General features: G+C 36.4%; 1 protein-coding gene and 1 long non-coding RNA gene across 2 annotated transcripts; one reads left to right on the forward strand and one right to left on the reverse strand.

Annotated features, from left to right (window-relative positions):
* Positions 1–548: 548 nt before the first annotated feature.
* On the forward strand, positions 549–13832 carry LOC140039811 (uncharacterized). The gene is made up of 3 exons (XR_011842597.1): positions 549–570; positions 12792–12914; positions 13427–13832. It is a non-coding gene; the product is annotated as an uncharacterized lncRNA (long non-coding RNA).
* LOC140039810 (uncharacterized) lies at positions 6305–7716 on the reverse strand. The gene has a single exon (XM_072085408.1). The coding sequence runs from the start codon at positions 7245–7247 to the stop codon at positions 6315–6317; it is 933 nt and encodes a 310-aa protein (XP_071941509.1). The 5' UTR covers positions 7248–7716; the 3' UTR covers positions 6305–6314.
* Positions 13833–15072: the final 1240 nt, after the last annotated feature.

Consider the following 15072-nt stretch of genomic DNA (forward strand, 5'->3'; position numbering starts at 1 on the left):
AAGGACGTTGTTATTATATTAACAAGACCTACTACATATACTTTATTTTGTTGAAGAGTTTGATTGAGACAAAGTGTTCAACTTCTAAACTAAGACAAATTATTAAATTAGACTATTTTATAATTAGTCGTAATAGGTTAATAATATTATTTTCACTTTTGAAAGATATGTAATAATGCTATATTGAAACAATACTACTTTATTATTATTAAATAATAGATTAATAACTTATTCATAATAAAAAAAAAGTAGAATGCAGAAATCAATACAGTAGGCATGGGCCTACTTATTATATTAATTCTAAGTTAAGTCTCATCACACAGGATTAAGCAGCCACTGACATCTTCCATATAAAACAGCGCCCTCAATTATTAACTTGGCAAGTAAACTAGTATACCCAAATATAAAGCTGTGCTCGGCGTACGAGTCTGTACATACTTTTTAGGTTAGTTTATCGACGCAGTTTTGTTAGTGTTAATGCATGCGGATGGCCACTGAGTTAACGAACTTTATCCTCCAGTTGAGAGTGTGCTTTCCTCCACGTAAAATGGTATTACAGTCGTGTTTCAGGTATATGTTGTTAAGATCAAGATTATTTTTAATCTTTCATTTCTAGTAGTAGTACGATAAGTTATTATACCTGAAGAGGAAATACTGTACCATGCATTTTAGATTTTCTCCATGGTTGTTTAAGATAGAATAGATATTATATTAATACCCGTATGAGTGACATACATTGTCGACAGGCATTATTAGTACTTTACTTTATTGGGAGACATTTTCCTTTCCGTTACAGCAATAGAACAGCATAGTCGCTTTTCTATTAATTGTTTAGATTTAGAAAGCCTAGATTAGGCCTATTTTCTTACATTTTCGCCATGTATGGTTTTTTTTTTAGACATGTTATAGATTGCACATATATTTTGCCTTACGTGGTATCATCCCACTTTTATTTCCATAAATATTCTTTACATATTTAGGCCTATATTTTCTCTAAACTTTTTCATTTTAATAATCTTTACATTTTACATTTTTCTGTTATAGTAACAATATTTATTTATCATCTGTTTTCAAACATATCTACTAGATTGCTCATATTTAATACATGCATATAATGTAAAAATTTCTATAAAATCATAGATAAGTGCCATTAAAGTAATTGTACGGTACGGTACTATTCTACTTATGAATAGGAGTTTCTTATTATAGCGTCGTCTCTTTAGCTTTTCACGTCATACATGTCCCATATGCTCCTCTTCCCCATCCCCAGCCACCTCGGGTCGCGATTTCATTTTTTTCGTACCGTAAGTTGGGGACCTCTAATGTGAAAGATAGCTGAACTACCGCTAAATATAACTAAGCCTAACCCTCTAAATAATCTCTCTATCACTATATAATAAAAAGAAGTTGCTTTTGAGATTCGAACCCTATATCGAAATGTAAAGTCCATAGTCTAATCCACTCGACTACACAAAAGCCCCGACGGAAAGCGTTTGCATTAGCGAATTGTAGTTAGCTCAATTCTTACGTCACACCCTATGGATATGACTAATGAATATTCATGTTTATTTAGTGACGTTTCATGATGTACGAAAATAAATATCGCCCACGGATCACTAACATATGGGACCAAGTCCAACAAAATACATTTAAATGTCAAACGTAATCACAGCATAGTCCCGTAATTTTTTTTCACGCTGCTGCTCTAGCCCGCTACGTCCCATTAGGACTACTCAATCAGAAGCTAAAGCAAGCAGCAGTTATAGTTCTAAAGACGACAGTTTTGCGAAAATTGAAACTCCACTATAATTTATGGATTTCCAGCTGCTAGACCCAAAAACGTCTGGGAAAAGAGTCTATTAGGACATGTCATGCTAAAATTACAAATCCCAAAGCATTTCTGGTATTTATGAGTCCCATTTGACTGTAATACTGACTTTTGACTGTAATTCACTGTCAGATATTTATTGAATTATTATCGTAACAGTCCATTAAAGTTTGTGTTTGTAATAGAATACTTCACACTTGAAATATCTAGGGTGATGAAGTGACCCCAGACTTGACCTTAGCAATAAAATTAACTAAAATGACAGAAATTGAGTATTCACTTCTGTAAAAAAAAAAAATATTTATTCACATATAAAAAGAGAAAAGAAACCCAAAAACCATTGTCTGACAGACAATTTAAGTATTTGTTGCTTTAAATTACATTTTTTCAGGTAAAATAACTATTAGGCCTATGTGACAATAAAATGACACATTCAAAAACATTTGAAATAAAAAATATTTTTCAATAAGCGAGCAGCGTTTTTTGTAAGAAATATTTCTTGTTTAACTGTACTTCACTTTCACATCTCCGATTTCTCTTGCAATGGACCCCATTGGAAATAAATTGACATGTCGATTTTATGGGTCGTCCTTGCATCCATTCACTTTGGTTTTATTAAATTTTAATATTCCAATTGTTTGTATTTTTTCTTTGTTATGTATTTTAAATTTATTGTTGAATGGATGCTAAATGAATAAATAAAATAAATACAAGGAATAGTTTATTGAGACCGTCTTGGTCAATTGAAATAAGTATAGCCTACATTATGATTATAAAAACCGTTTAGGAACCGATTGTGTTTTGTTGTCAGTTTCAGTAACGGTAAATAGTTTACATGTGCATTTGTATTTTGTTAGTACCATATTGGCACATGTGTCATGTTTTAGTAATTGTCGGCGCAACGGTAAAACAAAACAACTACTAAATGTATACAGTAAACTATGCAATTTATTCCAAGTGAATCAAGTGAGGATTCTCAATAAATAGATAGAATATACAATATACAATATTTGATAAGACAGAGCAATAAACGGTGTAGCTAAGATGCTGGTTGAGAAAAGAGTGTGTTAATAATGTGGTCAGTGCACGGTAATATTGGGCTTGGCCCATCTCATCTGACCAATAAGGATTAAGAGAATTAATGTGGTTTTCTGTTAGAGTCATTAACATTCTTAAAATCCATTAGCTAGAAAAGTGAAGGTAACAGGAAGGTAACCTGTCAATGTGAGGTTAAATAAAGAGATATATAGAGGATGTATAAATAATCAAATTAAAAGTAAATGTTGAATTGTTTAAAAGCTATGTGGTAGGTCTGCTACAGGAGCCCCCTTCCAGTGAAAGAATTAATGATAGAACGAGACAAAACGTTGAGGGAAATGAACATGTCTACCAGAACGAGTAGTACGGGGAGGGGTTGCCAAAATGGGTGACGGGTTGGTTGGTTTGACTAGGGGTGATGCTTGTAGCTTGGGAGTGAGGGTTTGCTCTTGGCTTTTAAATATATCAGTATCCAAATGAGCTACCTTTAAGCGATCAATACTGACTGTGTCCTGTCGACCATTTAGATCGAGAACAAAGTGTTTGTCTGTTCGACTTAATACCTTAAATGGACCATCATATGGACGTTGTAAGGGTTTTCGAACAGAGTCCCTTCGCACAAAAACATGGGTACAATTAAATATTTCTTGATTGATATAGGATTTACGGTTAGAGTTGGTGCGGGTAGGTGTGGGACGTAGTTTACTCATATTATCACGCAATCTATCAATATAATTAGAATAATCACAATGTTCAGAGTTTGAATTAAAGAATTGTCCAGGTAATCTTAAAGTAGTGCCATAAACAAGTTCAGCTGCACTATGACCTAGATCAGCCTTAAGGGCTGTACGAATGCCTAAAAGTACTATAGGTAAATGTTCTGTCCATTTAGTGTGATCATTATGTGCTTTGAGAGAACCCTTCAAATGTCGATGAAAACGTTCTACAAGTCCGTTCGCAATAGGATGGTAGGCAGTTGTATGAATGTGCTTAGTTCCTAGTAAGTTGGCGAGTGAATGAAATAATGCAGATTCAAATTGTCTTCCTCGATCTGTTGTAATGGTTGAAGGTATTCCGAATGAAGCGATCCATCGATTGACAAATGCGTGTGCGACAGTATCGGCTGTGATATCCGGAATAGGTACGGCTTCGGGCCATCGAGTAAAACGATCGATAAAAGTGAGTAAATAAGAAAAACCATTTGACGGAGGGAGAGGTCCAACAATATCTATATGTACATGGTCAAAACGGGCGTCAGGTGTAGAAAAAGTAGAGAGTGGCGAAACGGTGTGCCGGTGTACTTTGGAACGTTGACATTGAATGCATGTTTGAGACCATCGTCGTACATCACGATTGATTGCTGGCCATACGAAATGGTCAGTAATTAAACGTTGTGTTGCTCGTATACCAGGATGTGATAGCGAATGTAGAGTGTCAAATATTATGCGTCTGAATTCTTGTGGGATATATGGACGTGGATTGCCTTTGGAAATATCACAAAGAATTGTAGAGTCAGAAGTTGGAATTGGAAAGTTTTGAAATTGTAGTGAAAACGGTGATTCAAGTAGCTTGTGCAATTCATCGTCATTCTTTTGTGCAGCAGCAATAAGACTAAAATCAACAATGTTAGTTGTGTTGTGACTGAAAGTATTAAGTTCGATTCGCGACAATGCATCAGCTGCTGCATTAGCTTTTCCACTCACATGGCGTATGTCCGTTGTGAATTGAGATATGAAATCGAGATGACGGATTTCGCGTGGCGAGTGACGATTTGGTTTGGCGAGTAAAGCATACACAAGTGGCTTATGGTCAGTAAAAATATGAAATGAGCGTCCTTCAAGTGAATGACGAAATTGTTTAACTGAAAGGTATGCCGCCAAAAGTTCACGACCAAATGTGCTGTATCGCGTCTGCGCTGGTTTCAACTTCTGTGAAAAAAATGAAATAGGTTGCCAATTGTTGTCAATGCATTGTTGTAGTATACCCCCTATGGCCACATCCGAAGCGTCAACCATGATACTTAAAGGTGCATCTGGCTGCGGATGGGTGAGAAATGTAGCACTTGCGAGGGCGACTTTAATATTATTAAATCCCAATAAAGCTGCGTCGGTCCATACCAGATCCTGTTTCTTACCTGCCCCAACAAGTAGAGCTGTGACAGGTTGTAAAATCTGGGCACACTGCGGTATAAATCGCCTATAAAAGTTAATAAGTCCAAGGAATTCACGTAGTTTGCGTAAAGAAGTTGGTTGTGGAAAGTTTTGTATCGCTTCGACCTTTATTTGAAGTGGTCGGACACCTTGCGAATCAACATGATGTCCAAGAAACTCGAGTGACGAAACTCCAAATTGGCATTTCGCTGGGTTGAGAACAACGCCATACTCATTAAGACGTGTGAATAGTTGATGAAGATGAGTTTCGTGTTCCTCGGCGTTGGAACTTGCAACAAGCAGGTCGTCGATATAAGCGTAGCAAAAATCCAATCCACGCGTTACCTGATCAATAAAACGTTGAAAAGTTTGAGCGGCATTGCGGAGGCCAAATGGCATTCTAACAAATTCAAAAAGTCCAAATGGTGTAGTAATTGCTGTTTTATGAACATCAGCAGGTTCAACTGGTATCTGATGGTAAGCTCGGACGAGATCAATCTTAGAAAATATAGTGGATCCGTGCAGAGATGCTGTAAAATCGTGCATGTACGGGATAGGATACCGATCTGCAACAGTAGCATTGTTCAATGCTCGATAATCCCCACAGGGACGCCAATCCCCAGGAGTTTTCTTAGGCACCATATGTAAAGGTGATGCCCAGTTACTTTTAGAGGGGCGTATAATTCCAAGCTGCATCATGTGTTCAAATTCATGTCTGGCTGTTTTGCAGCGGTCATGTGCGAGCCGTCGAGGATGTGACGAAATTGGTGGACCATGGGTCTGAATATGATGTGTCACATCGTGTTTTAGCGACGCTTCCTGATAACAAGGGCGTGTAATGTTTGGGAATTTTGTAAGAATGTAGTCCCACTTGGACTTAGCCTCAAGGGTGGTAAATATAAGACCGAGAGGCGAAGTTTTGGAGGCGACACCTTGAATACTCAGGTTGGTGGTAGTGTCAATGAGTCGTCGATTATTCATATCGACTAACAGTCCAAAATGTCTTAAAAAATCAGCCCCTATGATGGGGTGTGTGACGTCTGCGACAACAAATAACCATTGAGATGTTCGTCTCAAACCTAAGTCTAAGGTTACAGAGCGATGTCCATAAGTGTTGATAGATGTATTATTTGCGGCAGTCAAAGTAGACTCTTGTCGCCTATGTAGACGCTCATGGCGAGTAGGTGGAACAACGCTAACTTCTGCCCCAGTGTCTATGAGGAAACGTTGTTTGGATAATTGATTAACAATAAAGAAAAGGCGACTTACGATTTGACGGCCAGCAACATTCGTCGCATTTAGTTGTCGGCGTTGGAGTTTTCCGAACACGGCGGATTGCATTTTCGAGCATTTACTCCAAATTTTTCATGGTACCAACAGAGTTGAGGAGTGTTGTTTGAATGTTGAGCTGAGCGATTGGTACTGTTAGGTTGAGCAGGAGATGAATGCCTACCACTCGATCGATTTCGATGTCGACTTGTGCTGCGACTTTGATATCTGTTGTGCCGTCGGTCAGATTGCAAGGAATTAACTTGCGTTGACAGTTGTTGAATCTGTTTTTGCAGGTTTTCAAGGGTCGCAGACAAGGAGGGTGTATTGTCCGTGTGTACTGCCGATACACTTGTTGGCGCAGTTGCAGTTACAGATACTTCAATAATTTTGTCAGCCAATGATGTCAAGCTTCCCAGGTCCAACTCATCCTTGGTTGAAGCTAGGATAAGCTGTACATTAGTTGGGAGGCGACTTAAGAATAGTTGTTTCATAATTGAAGATTCAAGTGGCCTGTCGCCTAAGAGTTGTAACATCCGTCGGTATAATTGCGACGGTTTCCTATCCCCCAACTCCTCGGCCGTCAGGAGTTGGCGGAGGCGCTGTTGGTCGGAGTCAGTTGTCCGACGTATTAAGGTATCTTTCAAGTTCACATACCTGTTATCAGTAGGCGGGTTGAGAAGTAGATCCCGAACTTCCTGTGCAATTTCAGGTTGCAATGATCCGACTAAGTAAGCGTATTTTGTAGCATCTACTGTAATCCCACGCGTTGTGAACTGTGCTTCCACTTGGGTGAACCACAATATCGGATCATTGGGCCAGTATGGAGGCAGTTTCAACGCTACCGAAGAAATTGGCCTGTTGACGGTTGCTGCGTCAGGAGCGGGCACCACAGGTTGTTCCTGGTGCTGGGGTTGTGCTGGAGGTTGCGGTAGCTGTCGTTGTTGCTGTTGTCCTTCCATTGTAAGTTAAATTCGGTATAAGAAAGTCGAGGGTCACCACTTTAGTAATTGTCGGCGCAACGGTAAAACAAAACAACTACTAAATGTATACAGTAAACTATGCAATTTATTCCAAGTGAATCAAGTGAGGATTCTCAATAAATAGATAAAATATACAATATACAATATTTGATAAGACAGAGCAATAAACGGTGTAGCTAAGATGCTGGTTGAGAAAAGAGTGTGTTAATAATGTGGTCAGTGCATGGTAATATTGGGCTTGGCCCATCTCATCTGACCAATAAGGATTAAGAGAATTAATGTGGTTTTCTGTTAGAGTCATTAACATTCTTAAAATCCATTAGCTAGAAAAGTGAAGGTAACAGGAAGGTAACCTGTCAATGTGAGGTTAAATAAAGAGATATATAGAGGATGTATAAATAATCAAATTAAAAGTAAATGTTGAATTGTTTAAAAGCTATGTGGTAGGTCTGCTACAATGTCATCAATCATTGAAATAGTGACAGTACAGGGTGCATCCAGGATTTGATTATAGCGGTAGGCCTATATTGTATAAAATTAGTTTGTCAAAAAGTACCCTGAATTGGAATGTTTATTATTTATTTCAAACCAACCAAAAAAATAGGTAACTAGAGGGTACTCCGAGAGTACAAACCTCCGCCTACTGTAAAATTCCCCTACATAAAATTCCCCCTGAATATTTTTTTTAAACATTTTTTTTTATTAGTTCTAAGTGTAAATATGTTAACTGCACACTTCAAAGTCGTGGATGACAGTGTGGTGTAATGGTTATGTATCCAGCCTCTCACAGTTGAGATCGCTGGTTCAAATCCCACTGAGGTTTTTTTTTTTATTATTTTTTTATTTCTTTTTTTTTTTTTTTTGTGGACCTTGATCTTTAACCCTGACCCTTCAAAATTTAACCACAATTATATGATGTGTCATTGATCATTGTGGCTAAGTTTGGTGAGAATCGGATAAAAACTGTGGTCTCTAGGCAGTAAAATAGTTTTTTGTTAGTCGTGACCTTGACCTATGACCTTTTCCTCTCAAATTCAAACTCGTCCGAGCTTTTGGGGCATAGATCATTGTTGCCAAATGTGGTGAGAATCAGATAAAAACTGTGGCCTCCAAGCTGTTTACAGACACACACACACGCACACACACAAACACACACAAACATACAGGGGTGAAAACATAACCTCCTTGGCTTGGCGGAGGTAACTATTTACACCTACACATTTGTTATGTAGTGTTTTATATAGAAATGTGAATTTCGGTCAATAGGCTTTTGACAACAAGTAGAAAATAACGACAGCAGCTACATTCATTCGTACTTTATTTACAACACAACTGGCTCATAGGTCTACCAGGAGATGAACCCTTAACAAATCTTTATATGTAGGCCTATTACGGTACCTTTGTATTTATTAATCACGCATAACGAATTATAACTATCGCCATCGCAGAAAAATGAAAAAAAAAAATATTATTATTATTAATATATTTATAATTTGAGAATAAAAATCACTAATTTCAACGGCTACTTATGATCATTTTTTTTGTGTGTATATTTTTAGGCAGGCAGTCAAATGTAACAAAATAGCATTAGCATTAGCATTTGGAACAAGAAATATTCTTACTGATTTTATATATACATTTGCTGCTTTCACGGTTTATAAACAAAAGATACTGGCTGATGTTACAAATAAAAGTTATTTTAACTTATGGAAATCTTTTAAACAAGGAATTCTATTCAGAATGGAATGTGATATAGTGTATAAAAGAGAGGAAAGCATAAAAAAATGGGAAAAAGTAAAATATATTATTTTAGCAATGTAAAATTGTATAATTGTTAAACAATAACAGGCTAAAAACACGAGAAAATATTATTACGACACAATACTTAGTATTCTAGTATGGTTTCTACCTTACTAGTTTTATTTACTGGTGCTATATGAGTTACAGTATATTTTATTTTGTGATGTTGTAATGGCAATTGTGAACCTATTTTATGCTCCCGGAAATTTTTTTTTTCTAGACGCCCGGAGATAGCATCTGAGGCGTTTTGGCCAGTCGATTCTAGGAGGCCTAGTCATTTATCTGAATATAGTGGGTTTTATAGACCATATTTAATATACAGAACTGTTTTTTTTTGCGCTTAAGCCTGTTTTCTCGTCGCGCAGCCGTGCCCGTGTGAAAATTGAAAAAGTTACGGGTTTTGATGCTTCAACCCAGCCGGCCTAGGACATGTTTTCGCTGATATCTTAATCTAGGCTTTACACTAAAGACAAACATTAAATTAGTGTTTTTATATTAAAATTTAGTTTTACTTACACTTGTTATTTTGAAATATCAGACTTTAAAAGAGTACAAAAACATCGTCGCGTTGTAAAAAATCATGAATTGTCAGCACGTACGTATTTTTTCACAAACAATGATGACGTAATTTATGAACTATTTGATTGGCCAGTCAATTTTTACCGATCGCAACGTTGAAGTTGAATTCGGTTCAAGTTTTAAAAAAATGTGAATATTTCAACGATTTTTAATGTTGATTTGTACCCCCTTTTCCTGTAAAATCGTTGATAAAATCGTTTGTAAATGGGTGCATAATATATATATATATATATATATATATATATATATATATATATATATATATGTATATTACAAAAGGGGGGGGGGACGGGCCGCCCCCACCTAAATCCGCCCCTGACAATCCAGTGAATTCCAGTTGCCCCTAAATCTTCAACCCAATCCTCTCCTTCAAACTTCTCTTCTTCTTGTAAAACTTAAATAAAAAGAATCTATACTGAACTGATGTTTCCGTTTATTCAGGGAGTTGTAAAATAACAACTCCCTGGTTTATTTGAGAAATGTGATTTTACTATTTGAACAACTGTTATCAAGGTTTCGTATCTCACACATAATCTGTACAGTGAAATACGAGTATGTTAAACAAACGTAGAAATAAACCCAAGGGCAAAACATTTGATTGACGACAATCCATGTCTGTCTGCTTTTAGAACCAAGATCTAAAATTAATGTACATGCCTCTGGTGTTTTCCAGCGTGGTTCGTTCCAAAAAGGTTATATACAAATTGTTATCCTATTTTGTACTGCAGCCTAAGCACCATATGAGTAAGACCACAATACCGACGAGGTGTTTTGTTTGTGTGACAGACTGACAAACGTCCATTGAAACATTGGTTCCCACTAGGACGCAACGCAAAGACGTAGACGCAACGCAAGCGTCGAGTTGACCAATGGCAAGCGACAGTTCGTATAATCTATCGCTTGTGAATGGTCAAATCCCTTACGTTGCGTTACGTCGTTGTGTTGCGTCCTAGTGGAACCAAGCTTAACAGACAATGGACGTTTGTCAACAGTAAAACTACTAGTGGGAACCACACATTATTACCTTGGTTCCCACTATGATGCAACGTAAGGACGTAAGCCGCAACGCAAGCGAATGACCAATCAAACGCGAGGATTATTACAACTGTTGCTTGTGATTGGTAAATTCACGCAATGCATGGACGTAAGAATTTGATCAATAACGATGCGATAGTCATCCGGACTGTCGCTTGCCTTTACGTTTGTTTCTACTGATGCCAAGAACCTAGGCCTACTTCCATGTTATAATTTACCTAATTTCTACATTTTCAGTAAAACGAAAGATTATTTACTGTCACGAACTCCTCTTACGTACGTTTCTTCCGAGCGGTTGAAAATACTAGGAACTCCCTTGTGACATAAAAGTATACACACAAAATCCACAAAGTTGTAAAATAACTCAAAAACAAAGCTTTAATTTCAATCAACTTCAACTTTCAACAATCCAGTAAGCACTTTAAACAACAGCTTCACAATAACTTTTACAATCAAATATCCAACAACCTTAGAGTAGGTTACATCCCTTTATATACAAGATGTTCCTATCCTTCTAGATCGTTCTTTATACTTCTTATTCTATGGGGTTACAGTTTCTATTAATAGCACTTCTGGAATGTTCCTTATTGTTCTTATTAATTATACATGGTTTCTTAAATCAAAACATCTCTTATTCTGGAATGTTCATCCATGTAGATACTTAGATACTGTATTAGGAATGGTAATTTATTACACTAGAGGGTGAGCTCGCTTCGCTCGCTCCCCCTCTAGGAAGTGTAGACGATGGTTCTCGGAATGATAATGTTCTCCTTATACATTTTCTGTCGGTTACCATTATTGAAAATGCTTGACATTCGTAAAACTAAACTACTTTGTTTCACAGTGTTTTAGATGATTAATAACATTTTAAAGTATAGTTTTTATTGTTTGGTAGGGCCCTTTGGGGAGGCGGAGGTCATTTGAGGGAGGTGCTTATTCGAGGGATATATGTTCAATTTTTTAGTTCTAATAATATGGTAACATTTATAATCAAATGAAATCCTCTCATAGATATGAAAAGTGGTAAAAAAGAATAACAAATGCTTGGTAAATTGCAGATAACAGTGCGGTGAATTCTACTACAAATAGTATAATTGTGTTATTATAAATATGTGAATGGACGTTTATTATTAGATAGTTGGGTTGTGTGGGGGGGGGGGGGGTTATTATTCAAAGTGATGTTTTATTGGCGTTTATTCAAATGAATACCATCCTAATAATTATTAATACATTATTTAATTTAATCATCTTTTGAAACTAACTGCCGTGACAGAGTGGGCCCAAGAAAGAAGACATTACGGCTTGCAACATGGGCAGACATCTCGGTCCTAACGGGACACAGGAAGATAGCCTACAGTTATTCCTGCAAGCTTACTCAATAAAACTCAGCTATCGGGATTTCACTCGAAAAATGTCTTATCAAATCTCCCTATGTAATTTTATAATACTATTCCCCACAATATATTCTGATTCTTTATGGCGTATATTTAATTTGATCTTTATTAATTTGCAGTATAATTCCTATTATTTAACTACTGCACCTTCACACACGTGTGGTATGTTTTAAAATAAACAAAAAACTGAAATGGCTATGATTAATGGCCATTTTTTTTTCGTCTTCCAAAGGGACACTGTATTGATTGATGGAAAGTGCCTGTTTCCAGTCACCTTTAGGGTCAAATCTATTATTTTAACTGCTCCCTTGTGTATAAAAGAGAGAAAATATTTGAAACTAAGGTGAACTTATCTTAAACCCGGAAATTACTTTGACCGGGAAGAATTGAAATTGAGAGGAAAATCCAATGTTGAAATCATAAATGTTGTTAAAAAACTCTTTATAATATCTTCCTAAGATATAAATATGGAACAATAGCGTCGGCGTGCACACTAATGTTATCAAATCTACGTTTCGCGGTACATCTCGGATAGATAAGGTAGGTATCCAAGGCGGAGATTTGTAGAGAAGTTTTTGCATTGTGCTCGCCTATGTCAGAATTAACCATAATTTATATATAGATTACTCAATATGCCTACTCACAGCCAATTTATATACCGTTGCTACTCCATGAGAGTAACTGGTGATTTTGAACACGTTAATTATCTTAACAGGTATATACGCTGGAAACAAACAGGCTTACTACTATGCCTGGCCATTTCTTCAGCAGTAATTACAATTTACATGACAGGGACGATACACAATGCATATACTGAACAATCGAAAAGTATTCGCTTGTAAGTATATACAAAAATTGTACAGAATAATATTAGATTATACAATAATATAATTTTATACATAACAACAATGAACAAGGTTTTCTCATAAACCACAGACTTGACATTGTACGTTAAGATAATAATTACCGTACATCATATCGTTTTCGTTGTTGGTGCTGTTGTTGTGATGATATACTTTTCTTGTCACTTGATTCTCGGTACTGTATTTCTACATTTTGGTAATATAACACCATTATAATATGTGTTTCATATGTATCTGCTAGGTATCATATCATAACCTAACCCTTTACTTAACCTTACATGATACAGGTAGGCCTACCACATGTGATACAAATTAGATGCTGGGCAAGTATTATTTGGAAACAACACTAAGCATCGGATATTATTGTACTGGTATAAACCTACTCAAATAAAGCCAAATGTTTAAAGTGAGGAAAATAGTAGATGGATTAAATAAATAGCGTATGGATTCGTTACATAATTGTACATTGTTGTTATTATTCTTACAGTAACTCAGTTGCTAATCAGACTGATAACATGTCAACCAATCGTTCGAGCAACGTTAATCCGATGATATATGACATCAAACAGAAGTAAAAGCGTGGTTGCCATTAGCGACGCAACGCAAACAAGGCGAAATGCCCTTCCAATAAAAGTGTTTGCTCCTGCCTGCGTTAAATCAAACCTAATATGCGTCAATTTTTTAGGCCTAATTGACTTGCGCTGTACTCCAGCTTTGCGTTTTTGCGTGTTTCCCGTACCGCAGATGTTTGCAGCACTGTTGCGTCGTCAGTTACTACTTGAAATTACGCGCTCAATATGGCATTTTGCGTCGATATGTTGTTACGTTGCGTCCTAGTGGGAACCAAGTGACTAACTAACAATTATTATGAACAAATCAAAAAATTTGTCCAACCAGGGAAGAGTAAATTTCAATCTTCCTTGGTCCAACCAATCACCAATCCAATCGGCTAACTACCAATTACCAAATCACCCAATCGAACTATCAATAACTGATCAATCGAGCAACAATTCGATTAAAGTATAATTATAGCCAATCAAATCAATTCAAAATACCAATCAACACATCGATCAATTTATATAATTATTATAATTATAGATTGTTTTCGTTGGAACGTTTCTTTCCTTACAATCTCATTGTTTTGGTTGAGAAACCAACGGCTTCAAAATGAAAATCGAAAAAGAAACTCAACCATACATCAGCCAATGCTGTAAGTTACAAGTTACTGCAAAGATCTACGTGGACTATTATTAAAAGGGACACCTGTGCAGTAATAGGAAATTCTGGAGTACTTCTCAATAGTTTGTGTGGACGGGAGATTGACTCCCATGAATTTGTTTTGAGATCAAACATGGCACCAATTAATGGTTTTGCGAAAGATGTTGGATACAAAATTGACTTTGTTTCCTTAAATTGGGAACTTGCTGTTATAGCTCTGTCTTGTTTAAAGAACGTATCTACTACATGTCATGAAGAAATGTTAACAAGATAAAGCTTCAACTACTGTATTTGGTAAGTAAACTTAATAACAAAAGAATACCGGTATAGCGTGAGGTTATATCTCAACTAAATAAACCGAGTATATTATATCCGAAGATAGCGTACCCGTTTAAAGATATTGGAAAAGCAATTCAAAGGTAAGAACATCTATATATACACGGTGGTAGTCAATTTATTATTAATCACCAATTCTTTTATTTTTTGTGTTTCTGTAATCATAACTTTATCATGGTTCGTACATTAAGTTAAGAACGCCGTCTTCTGCAAACTATAATAATAACACTGAAAATTGCAAAGTGCGGGTGAGTGTTGCGAGCATATCTATAGAATAACACGCCGACAAACTGAATGTCTATTATTAATAGAACGCTTCTCAGTGAATAGGTCTTCCATAGACTATGCAGTGTCAACAGTCACCTGTAATTGGTTTTAAACGCAGAGAGAGCGTCGTATAACGTTCTTAGGCCAACGTTTTGTAGACAAACCATGACCTTTCGGATCTGAGAAGCAATGAAGCGCGACGGAGATTACCATCATAATACTTAATAGTGAGATTTTTTCATATATGACCTAACGTCAGATTGATATCTGAAATTTGTAATCAAAGTGTTCTAAATTTCTCATTTTAATTAA

Source organism: Antedon mediterranea, chromosome 2, assembly GCF_964355755.1.
Source record: "Antedon mediterranea chromosome 2, ecAntMedi1.1, whole genome shotgun sequence".
NCBI lineage: Eukaryota > Metazoa > Echinodermata > Crinoidea > Comatulida > Antedonidae > Antedon > Antedon mediterranea.